Source organism: Lucilia cuprina, chromosome 5 (assembly GCF_022045245.1).
Source record: "Lucilia cuprina isolate Lc7/37 chromosome 5, ASM2204524v1, whole genome shotgun sequence".
NCBI classification, from domain to species: domain Eukaryota; kingdom Metazoa; phylum Arthropoda; class Insecta; order Diptera; family Calliphoridae; genus Lucilia; species Lucilia cuprina.
Genome location: NC_060953.1, coordinates 7,211,067 through 7,221,478, shown reverse-complemented (window position 1 = coordinate 7,221,478; position 10,412 = coordinate 7,211,067). Strand labels below are relative to the sequence as shown.

The 10,412-nt window shown below is 29.9% G+C and overlaps 5 protein-coding genes across 9 annotated transcripts in view; 2 read left to right on the top strand and 3 right to left on the bottom strand.

Moving 5' to 3' along the window:
• Positions 1 to 388: 388 nt before the first annotated feature.
• LOC111681223 (probable deoxycytidylate deaminase) lies at positions 389 to 1,621 on the bottom strand. Of its 2 annotated transcripts, none has more exons than XM_046952605.1 (2): positions 1,330 to 1,464; positions 389 to 1,155 (listed from the first exon to the last, which is right to left on the bottom strand). In XM_046952605.1, the coding sequence occupies exon 2, from the start codon at positions 1,122 to 1,124 to the stop codon at positions 555 to 557; it is 570 nt and encodes a 189-aa protein (XP_046808561.1). In that variant the 5' UTR covers positions 1,125 to 1,155; positions 1,330 to 1,464; the 3' UTR covers positions 389 to 554. The 2 variants fall into 2 exon arrangements, with proteins under 2 accessions (XP_046808561.1, XP_023298730.2); XM_023442962.2 differs by lacking the exon at positions 1,330 to 1,464 and adding an exon at positions 1,498 to 1,621 and having other exon boundaries at positions 390 to 1,155.
• Positions 1,622 to 1,871: 250 nt separating this feature from the next.
• On the top strand, positions 1,872 to 3,819 carry LOC111681224 (probable deoxycytidylate deaminase). 2 transcript variants are annotated; one of them, XM_023442964.2, is made up of 2 exons: positions 1,872 to 1,996; positions 3,139 to 3,819. In XM_023442964.2, the coding sequence occupies exon 2, from the start codon at positions 3,170 to 3,172 to the stop codon at positions 3,653 to 3,655; it is 486 nt and encodes a 161-aa protein (XP_023298732.2). In that variant the 5' UTR covers positions 1,872 to 1,996; positions 3,139 to 3,169; the 3' UTR covers positions 3,656 to 3,819. The 2 variants fall into 2 exon arrangements, with proteins under 2 accessions (XP_023298732.2, XP_023298731.2); XM_023442963.2 differs by lacking the exon at positions 1,872 to 1,996 and adding an exon at positions 2,540 to 2,700.
• A 1,609-nt stretch (positions 3,820 to 5,428) lies between these two features.
• Positions 5,429 to 8,595, bottom strand: LOC111681193 (probable deoxycytidylate deaminase). Its single transcript, XM_023442932.2, has 2 exons — positions 8,340 to 8,595; positions 5,429 to 6,265 (listed from the first exon to the last, which is right to left on the bottom strand). Exon 2 carries the CDS (start codon positions 6,233 to 6,235, stop codon positions 5,627 to 5,629), a length of 609 nt encoding a protein of 202 aa, XP_023298700.2. The 5' UTR covers positions 6,236 to 6,265; positions 8,340 to 8,595; the 3' UTR covers positions 5,429 to 5,626.
• LOC111681192 (clathrin light chain) lies at positions 6,524 to 7,731 on the bottom strand. Its single transcript, XM_023442931.2, has 2 exons — positions 7,570 to 7,731; positions 6,524 to 7,414 (listed from the first exon to the last, which is right to left on the bottom strand). The coding sequence occupies exon 2, from the start codon at positions 7,403 to 7,405 to the stop codon at positions 6,737 to 6,739; it is 669 nt and encodes a 222-aa protein (XP_023298699.1). The 5' UTR covers positions 7,406 to 7,414; positions 7,570 to 7,731; the 3' UTR covers positions 6,524 to 6,736.
• A 406-nt stretch (positions 8,596 to 9,001) lies between the features above and the next one.
• LOC111681230 (putative mediator of RNA polymerase II transcription subunit 26) overlaps positions 9,002 to 10,412 on the top strand; it is a 25,636-nt gene continuing 24,225 nt past the window's right edge. The window contains exons 1-2 of one of the 3 annotated variants that reach the window (XM_046953318.1): positions 9,002 to 9,551; positions 9,654 to 10,390. In XM_046953318.1, the coding sequence (XP_046809274.1) occupies positions 9,728 to 10,390 (663 nt within the window). In that variant the 5' untranslated portion in view covers positions 9,002 to 9,551; positions 9,654 to 9,727. The remainder of the gene's footprint in view (positions 9,552 to 9,653; positions 10,391 to 10,412) is intronic. The other 2 variants (XM_046953319.1, XM_023442971.2) reach the window with 2 other exon arrangements.

Genomic DNA, 10,412 nt, shown 5'->3' with positions numbered 1-10,412 from the left:
TTTTAGAAAGTTTTCTTTTATGAAATTTTCTTTAAAAAATTTTCTTATATGAAAGTTTCTTTTAAAACTTTTATTTCATTCAAAAGCTTTCATATTGAAAAGTTTCTTTTCTATTAATAATAATGAATCATTTTTAATATAGCTAGCTAAATATGATGATTGATATTTATTAGTTTTCTTCTAGCAAATTTCTAAATATTTGTTAAAGTTTTTAATTCAGCTAGCTGAATAAGAAGATTATAAGGAAATTAGTAATTTTCTTAAATAAAATTCAAAAATATAGGTTATATTTCATATTCAGCTAGCTGAATAGCAAAATTTTGATGTTATTTTTGATTTCCTTAAAACAGAATCATGAAATATAGGTAGAATTTTAAATTCAGCTACATTTTTGGTAAATAAAATTTAAAAATTTTGAATATAATATTCTTTATTATAAGTTTTCTTAAGAACTACATATAATATGTATATAAAATATGTGTATACTTTGTTTTCTTTCCTCTACTATAATTTGCTCCTTTATAACTTAATTTTCACAAATTCTTGTGACAAATTCAATTATTTTTTAAATACTCGTCAAAATCTATAACAATGTTTTGCTTTATAAATATACGGTGAGTATCTATTTTCGCTGCAGAGAACAAAAGTTTAGATTTGTCAGCTGAGTATTTTTTGCCCATTTTATCTGATAAATAATAGATGTTTGTAATGCCCGATTGTACTATAAGATGAGCACAATTGATGCAGGGAAAGTGTGTCGTATAGAGGCGGGTATTTTTGAGATTAGCACAATTTTTATTGAGTATAGCATTTGCCTCGGCATGCACAACAAAATGGTCCTTACTGTGAATTCGATCAACTTGATTACAATGATCTACATCTTTATATCTATACCAGGGAAATTTTTCATCACTACAGCCTTTAGGAAAGCCATTATAACCCATACCTATTATGCGATTATCCTCATTGACTATGACGGCTCCCACTTGGACTCTGCTGCGTGCTGAGGATAAGACGGCAAGGGACATGAAGTGATCGTCCCAAGTAATCGCCCTATCTAAGTTATCCTCGAGCTTAATTTTTTTCGCAGGTATATCATTAGCGGAGCTGCTAGGCGTGGTCATGTTGGAGGTTAGGTTTTACAAACGGGTAAATCTGGAAAATAAATATATTTATAAAAGTTTCGTTTGAGAAAGTTTCTTTAGAAAGTTTTCTTTCAAACAAGTTTGTTTATAAAGTTTTTTCTAAAAGTTTCTTTAGAAAGTTTTCTTATAGAAAAACTTTTTCCAAATGGTTTATTCTAAAAAAAAAAAAACATCTTAAACATACTAATAGATCTGGAATCCTCTAATTTTGCACCGATCTAGAAACAACTAAACAAAACACAAAACAAAGAGTACAAGTGTACTAAAACATAATTATTGCAATATATTCCAACGAGTGTCGTACTTTTTATTACAGCTGTCCTATTTTTTACTAATTCTTTTTATTACTTACCTTTTATTTAATAGATTAGTTTTTTAAATTAAATTATTTTTTTTTTTAATTTGTTTATTACTATAATTTGTTAGTATTTTAACAATCCGCCAAAATATGTTGATCTGCAATCTTTGAAGGTGCCGGATATACTCTCAAACAAGATCTTTCAATAGAAAATAAACGATCGTTAAAACTAACAAAACTTAATGAAAAAGCTCTTTCTCTCTCTCTTCCAGTTGTTACTAAGTGCAACTGGAATATGCGCACACTGCGCATATTATTGAATTATTGAATGCACTTAGTAACTACAGGAATAGAGAGCTTTTTCAAAAAGTTTTGTTAGTTTTAACGATCGTTTATTTTTTATTGAAAGATCTTGTTTGAGAGTATATCCGGCACTTTCAAAGATAGCATATCAACGTATTTTGTCGGATTGTTAAATTACTAACAAATTATAGTAATAAACAAATTAAAAAAAAAATAATTTAATTTAAAAAAGTAATCTATTAAATAAAAGGTAAGTATTAAAAAGAATTAGTAAAAAATAGGACAGCTGTAATAAAAATTAAATTTGGTGTAAATTGTCAATAGTCTAGTCAATAGTCTAGTCTATAGTCTAGTCTATAGTCTAGTCTATAGTCTAGTCTATAGTCTAGTCTATAGTCTAGTCTATAGTCTAGTCTATAGTCTAGTCTATAGTCTAGTCTATAGTCTAGTCTATAGTCTAGTCTATAGTCTAGTCTATAGTCTAGTCTATAGTCTAGTCTATAGTGCAGTCTATTGTATTGTCTATGGTCAAGTCCATAATCGTGTCCATAGTCTAGTCTATATTATTTATTTTAGTCTATATTATAGTCTATAGTATAGTATAGTCTAGTTTATAGTTTCAATTCATATTATAAATGTATAAAAAAAGTTAAGAACGAACAGCAATATAGAATGCAACACTGCACATATTATATTATAAAATACGCTTAGTGACAACTGAGATAGAGAGAGAGCTTTTTTCATTAAGTATTGTTTGATTTAACGATCTTTTGTTATTTATTGAGAGATCTTTTTTAAGAGTATATCCGAAACCTTCAATGACTACAGATCAACGTAATCTGGCGGGTTGTTAAGTTTTGTTGTAAAGCTTAAATTAAAAAAAACATTTCGCAATAAAAACCTAACAAATTATAGTAATAAACCATTTAAAAAAGTAATCTATTAATTTAAAGGGTAAGCAATCAAAAAAAAAAACTTTTCTATAACAAAACTTTCTAGAGAAATTTTCCTACAAGATAACTAGAAACTGTTCTATAAGAAAACTTTCTTCAGAAACTTTTCTATAAAATAAATTTGTAAATAAACTTTTGTATAATATAACATTCTATAAGAAAACTTTCTAAAGAAACTTTTCTATAAGAAAACTTTCTAAAATAACTTTTCTATAAGAAAACTTTCTTAAAACTTATCTATAAGAAAAAAATCGATATAAACTTTTATATAATAAAACTTTTGAAAGAAACTTTTCTATATGAAAACTTTCTAGAGAATTTTTTCTCTAAGAAAACTTTCTAGAGAAACTTTTCTGTAAGAAAACTTTCTAGAGAAACTTTTCTAAAAGCCAACTTTCTATCTATTTTTAATCGTTTCTCCAACATTTTCATTTCTCAGATTTCCTCTGTTGTAAAACATAACGTCCAACATGGGCTCCAATGACAACTCCTCAAATTTTGAAATTCTAGAATATTTCAAGCGTTCAAATGCCTTAGATGACGACGATTACTTTATGGCCGTAGCTGTTTTATACTCAAAACAATGTAAAGACTCCAATAACCAAAAGGGAGCCATCATAGTCGATGAGGATGATTGCATAGTTGGTGTTGGTTATAATTACATCTATAAATGTGAAGATGAAGAGCAAAATTTTAAGGTTCATGCCGTGGCAAATGCTATTCTCAATAAATATTGCGATAATCTCAAAAAAACCCGCATCTATACAACGCACTTTCCCTGCGATCAATGCGTTAAACTTTTAGTAAAATCGGACATTACGAAAATCTATTATTTGTCATTTATAAATAAAACATCAGACAGTTATCGTGCGGCTGATTTGATGTTTTCTGCAAAGAACATTGAGTGTAATTGCTATACACCTAAAGAAAAAAAGATTAATATATCTAGAATATAATTGAGCAAGTAAAATTTCCCGGTGCAAATCTGCCTTAAGGGAGCCGGATATAAATACTTTACTTCATTACATCCATAAGATTTTATTTTAAACAATTGGTTTTATACATACATATATTGTTCTAAATAAAATTTATAATAAAGATAATTATGCACAAAATTAAAAACAAAAAAAACTATTAAAAAGTGAATTAAGGAAATAATAAAAAAAAAATTAGAATATATTTGATTCAGGTAGCAGAATTTTTAATATTACCTATATTTTCAAATTGTTTTTTAAGAAAACTAATAATTTCCTTAAAATTTTCCTATTCTGCTAGCTGAATTGAAAACTTTGGCAGATATTCGGAAATTTGCTAAGATTAAACTAATAATTTTTAAGAAATCATCATATTCAGCTAGCTGAATTAAAACATTTATTCATTATTAGCATATGGAAATGAAAGTTTAATATTAAAAATATTTCATGTAAGAAAACTTTCCAAAGAAACTTTTCTAAAAAACAATTCTAGTTTAGTTCTATATATTTCAGTTCTAGTTATAGTTCAGTTCAATTCTACTTCAGTTCTAGTTCAGTTCAGTTCTAGTTCTAGTTCAGTTCTAGTTCAGTTCTAGTTCAGTTCTAGTTCAGTTCTAGTTCAGTTCTAGTTCAGTTCTAGTTCAGTTCTAGTTCAGTTCTAGTTCAGTTCTAGTTCAGTTCTAGTTCCGTTCTAGTTCAGTTATAGTTCAGTTCTAGTTCAGTTCTACATCAGTTCTAGTTTCGTTCTAGTTCTAGTTCAGTTCTAGTTCAGTTCTAGTTTAATTTTAGTTCAGTTCTAGTTCAATTCTAGTTTAGTTCAGTTCTAGTTCAGTTCTAGATCAGTTCTACTTCAGTTCTAGTTCAGTTCTAGTTTAGTTCTAGTACAGTTCTAGTTCAGTTCTATTTAAGTTCTAGTTCAGTTCTAGTTCATTTTTTGTTCAGTTCTAGTTCAGTTCTAGTTTAGTTCTAGTTCAGTCGTGGTTTAGTTCTAGTTCAATCGTAGTTCAGTTCTAGTTCAGTCGTAGTTCGGTTATAGTTCAGTTCTAGTTCAATTCTAGTTTAGTTTAAGTTCAGTTCTAGTTCAGTTCAAGTTCAGTTCTACTTCTGTTATAGTTCAGTTCTAGTTCAATTCTACTTCAGTTCTAGTTAAGTTCTAGTTCAGTTCCAGTTCAGTTCTAGTTCAGTCGTAGTTCAGTTCGAGTTCAGTTCTAAATACTTCCGTTCTAGTTCATTTACTTCGATTTCTAAATATCAATTTGTTATTATTGAGTCAATGTTAGAATTCTGAATTTAAATTTTTATTGAAAAGTTTATTGATTAGATTGAGGACTAGACTGAGAACTAGTCGATTGAATGATCTATTAACTAATTAATTATATATAGTCTATTGAATAAACTACTGTTTAGTTTATTGATTAGAGTAATGTCATTTCTAATGAATAGACTATTGACTGAGAATGCAATAATAAATTCATCTAGCTGAATAGGTAGGTATTAAGAAAATTAACAAATTTCTAAAGAATTTTATGGATAAAGTATAAATTGAATATGAATTCAGCTTGCTGAATATAATGATTTTATGGAAATTAGTAGTTTCCATAAAGCAAACATCTAAATTCATGCAAAATTTTTCAAATTCAGCTAGCTGAATAGGAAGTATGAATGGAAAATTTAGTTTTCATATGACAATAATTAAACTTTTGCATAAATTTGTCAATTCAGCTAGCTGAATAGGAAGATTTAAAGAATATGATTTATGTATTGTAAGTTTTTGGATAATTTTCTTTATTATAAGTCATCTTACATAAAATGTACAAAAAACGCACGGAAAGCACAACACAAAAACTTTAAATAAAACAAATTAGCTGAAATAACCAAAATTAAAATAAAAACTTAAAAAAGCTAATAGTACAGCAATTATATCCAGCTATAGTCATATTTTTTCCTCCTCCCTTATAATTTAATATTCTCCATTTCTTGCGAAAGATTCAATTCCACCTCCAATATTTGTTCAAAATCTATGACAATTTTCGTTTTTTTGGGTATATAACGTTGACATTCTATTTTCGCTTTAGAGAACATTAAACGTGCCGCCCGATATATGGGTTTATTGGCATATTTATCTGACATATAATAGATTTTCGTAATGCCCGATTGTACTATAAGTTTAGCGCATTCATTGCATGGAAAAAGCGTTGTATAGAGGCGGGTATTTTTGAGATTGGCGCAATTTTTATTGAGTATAGCATTTGCCTCGGCATGGACCACAAACATTTTCTTATCGTTAATCGGATCAAAATCCTCTACTATGTCCTTAATATCGTTGGCTTTATACCAGGGAAATTCATCATCTTCACAGCTTTTGGGAAAACCATTGTACCCGATGGCTACTATGCGATTATCTTCATTTACTATTACGGCTCCTACTTGCGTAACGGGATCTTTGCTGCGTTGTGAGGATAGAACGGCAGTGGCCATGAAGTAGTCATCCCAATGTAAGTAATCTTGGCGTTTGCTATTTATCACAGGTGTCAATTTCGAGGAGCTGATGGGAGAGGACATGTTGATGGTGATGTTATTGGAGGAAAGGAGCTGAAAATAAGAAAACAGAGTTAATTAGGTTAAAAGTTAATAGATTACAAGTTTTTTTAATTTTATTTTTGCTATAATTTTACTTTTAGTGTTTTATGCTTTTAAGTTGTTGACATCACTGTTTATTTTCTTTTGTTTACTTTACTGTTTGTTTTTTTTCTAGCTTTTACTGCTCATCTAACGGAAACTGTAAATGTTTTATTACACTGTGAGAAAAATTTGTAGAAATGTTGATTTTTTACAGAAAAACAAAACGGATTTTATTTAAATTATATATAGTTTGTTTTATATAGTATATTTTATTTGTGTAATTTGTTTAATAATTTTATAATAAATTTTTTTGCAAAATTATATGGAATTCATTTACGAATAAACATAAACAGTAATAATTTTATTAATAATAATTTGATTGGAATACTAATTAGGAGAAAATAAAAAAAAAACAAAATTTTATTATCATCTCTCAATACCTTAAGCTTTTTGAGCTCTAATAGGTATGGGATTCTGTTTGAGATGCAAATAGATGGAACGTATACGTGAAACATCCTTGCCCGACTTGTTAACTTTGGGATTAAAGTCACACAATTTGGCTATACGTTCCCATTCGGTGCCGGGCTCCATGGGTCCACCATTTTCCAAGGCTGCTGCTTGTTTTTCAGCACTACGGGCCGCTGCTTTAGTTTTGGCAATAGATTCTTCGGTTTGTCTTAACCAATCCTCCAATTCCTTTTTAGCCTGAGCACGCAATTCCTCCTTTTTGCGCTCTTCTTCACGATCCTTCTCCTCCAAACGTTGTTGCTGCTCCTCACGCCATTTTCTGATTTTCTCAGGTTCTACACGTGATGGTGGTGGTCCGGAGATGGGATTAACATCATTATTATCGCCACCGATCATTTCAAAAGAACCGGTAGAAGATTCTAAACCACCACTGCTGCCGGCAGCCAATTCATTCATATCACCACCCAATAAACCAGCATCGTCCGCTACTGCAGGTGTTTTGGTAACTGTAGAAGAGCCAGCATTGATTTCCGCCTCTAAATCACCTAAAATAGACTTTTCCTGAGCCAAAAACTCGGCCGCAGGGTCTACCTCCTCGCTGGCGGTAGTGGGTGCAGCAACAAAATCATCTCCGAAATCCATACTGATAAACTAGTTTATTTAATTTAAAAATTTGTTCGTTTATTCCCAAAAAAAACAGATGACACATCATTTTAAGGCAGCGCATACAAAAAGAAAATCCGAAAGAAAAGGGGGCGTTTCAATAATCGTAAAATTATTTTTTTTCTTAATTTTTCATTACTTACCTTTATTTTTAAGAAATTTGTTATTTAAATTTTAATTTATTATAGTTTTCCTTTTATTTTTATAATTTTAATTATTTTTTTTCGTATAATTAATTTCTTGCCGTTTTATTATTTCGTGTTTTTTCTATTATCTTTTCTCTTGTTCTCTAGATTTTCTTGAATGTAGTGAAATTTTTTGTACATTCTCTTTTAGGTGTCACTTTTTATCTTATTACTAACGGTGTAACAACGACCGAAGCCAAAGACAAGTGTTAACAACTAAGCGAGTTTTTGGGCGATTTTTACTTATACAAATGGTACAGAAAAAAATGTTCTAAAAAAACTTTAAAATATTTTTTTTTATAAAAATGTATATATCTAACAATTTTCCACAGAAAATATATTCGTTTCCATAAAAAATGTGTTTTTTTTTTGTTAATATTCTTTTATTCAAACAATTATTACAGAAATTAAATTTATTTCAGAAAAAGTGCTTACAAAACCGCTTAATTTACTAAAGGGGGGCGTTGCACTTTACTAATGTAGTGTAAAAACGCCTGCAAATCGAACAAAACCAAAACAAACCGGGGCACATGCTATTAAACAAATAGTAATTCTAGACACAAATGCCTGCCTAAGGTAAAATAATTAAAATTTTGCATATGTAATCTTTACAATTGACAAGTCAATAAACAAAATACTTTAAACTAGAGTATAATGCTTAGCTATATAACAAAACGTAGTATTATATTAACACTATTTAAGTTTATTTTACGATTTTTTATACTCACATTTAATTAAAAGCCAATTTACTAAATTGAGACTAAAAACTTGTTAAAAATGCACTCAAAATGCTAAAAAAGCTGTAGTGTTATTATTTTAGTCAATAATAAACAAAAATGCCATACAAGAGACCTGCGTCGACAAACATTATTGGCAACGGCGGCTTAAAACATAAACCGAAAGTTAAAAAGATATATAAAAACAATAAAATTTAAAGCAGTTGATGAAATAAGCAGATTAACACAAATTTAAAATAAGTCTTCTATAAGTAATAATTAGTTTTTATATAAAACTCCACTAGACTTACAATTTTTTTTAATATATACCAAAGCTCCTTGTTATATGAAACTAAAAAATAGATATCTGGCAACTTTCGTAGATAATTATTGACCTAAAAAAGTGCTGCCCATTTTTTATAATATTACAATTTAAAGCTAAATTTGTACAATTTATCCAATAATTAAACTTTTATTTTATAAATTATTTAATTGTCTATTAATAATTTTAATTTTTTCTCGCATTTCTTTCATTTTAAACCCAAAAATCAATAATTTTTCCCTTAAAAGCCGTTACTACACCTACAATTACACTGACAATACACAAATTATTCTCTCCCTTTTTCAACTGCTGCTGCTTCTTCTTCTTTTTCTCATATATCTTCCTTTTTTCTCTGTGACTGCCATATTTTTCTAAAATGGCGCTTTGAGACAAGACGAAGTAAAAAATAGTGCATAAATTTTTATAAAATAACAACGAAATTGCTAATAAAATTTATTAATATTTACATAAAACGCAAGTGTAAATAGTGTTTAATATATAATAATGGAAAAAAGCAAGATATTTCCTAAATTAATTGGGAAAATTCTATAGCAAAAAATGACAATTAAAAGTGTTGGACGTGATTGATGATAGACAATTTAACAAGAAGAACGCGATACACATACATACACAAACACCTTCAACATACAATACAACAATAAAAAAAGACCCCAAATAAAAAAAGAAAAGAAAAAAAACGAAACGGAAAAAGAGGAGGACAAGTACAATTTTCATTTATGTAGTAGAAGAAAAACGTCAAAAAAAGTTTGATAGTAAGAAAAAATTTACACAAAAAATAGAAAAAATAAGGGAGCCAAGACGGCGGGCAGGTTATTTTTGTTAATAAAATCTAGAGATTTTCATTTTTCTTATTGTTTTTGGAGTAAATATTAATAAAATAGGTAAGTACGCTAGAAAAAACGCACATAATTTTATGTAATGAGATGAAAATCTATTTTTTTCTTATGCTATGTTGTGTTTTTTCTAAATGTTTTTGTTTTTAGTTTTTCTGAGTGTTGCAGTAGAGAAGAGTGTGTATATAAAAAGTTTTGTGTTGTTGCAAAAAGCGTGAGTCACCATGGACCCAAATTCGAGTCCCTGGCCTTATGCCTACAATCGCATAGTACCAGCGGCCAGTAGTACAACGTCGGCTGAAGATTTTCAACATCCGCATTTGGCCTCGAGTGCCCAGTCATTACTCTTGCAGGCGGCTCATTCTAATATTGCGGCAAATATTGCAGCCGGTGGCGGTAGCTTTGTATCGCCCTCACCTATTAGTGGCTACAATCCAGTTTTCCAACAAATCTATCATCATGCGGCCGCTGCCAGTGCTGTACAACCAAAACCTGCCCATTATGCCTCGTCGGCTGTTAATACACCACATCGCCAATTACAAATACCCGCCACTTTGGATAAACAATTGACCTCATTCCAAAATCAAGCTGCTATAGCTGCCGTCTCCTCGGCAGCAGCCGCTGTAGTCAATAATGCTGCGGCCGCTACAAATTATTATGGTGAGAATTCTTCTTCAAGTGGTGCTTCACCATCGCCCACCACCTCAACAATTACACCGACTACGCTGAGTTGGAATACACCAACAATGATATCAAATACCTTTTTGGCCATGCAACAACAACAGCAGCAGCAACAACAGCAACAGGCTCAGCAACAGCAACAACAGAGTCAACAGCAGCAGCAACATCAGCAACAACAACAGCTTAATCTAGCTGCGGATAAGGTGGTGAGTAGTAGTATGTAGTCAG

Bases quoted from the DNA above. Each gene is read 5' to 3' on its own strand.
- LOC111681224 (XM_023442964.2), top strand. From the start codon at position 3,170: ATGGGCTCCAATGACAACTCCTCAAATTTTGAAATTCTAGAATATTTC.
- LOC111681193 (XM_023442932.2), bottom strand. From the start codon at position 6,235: ATGTCCTCTCCCATCAGCTCCTCGAAATTGACACCTGTGATAAATAGC.
- LOC111681192 (XM_023442931.2), bottom strand. From the start codon at position 7,405: ATGGATTTCGGAGATGATTTTGTTGCTGCACCCACTACCGCCAGCGAG.
- LOC111681223 (XM_023442962.2), bottom strand. From the start codon at position 1,124: ATGACCACGCCTAGCAGCTCCGCTAATGATATACCTGCGAAAAAAATT.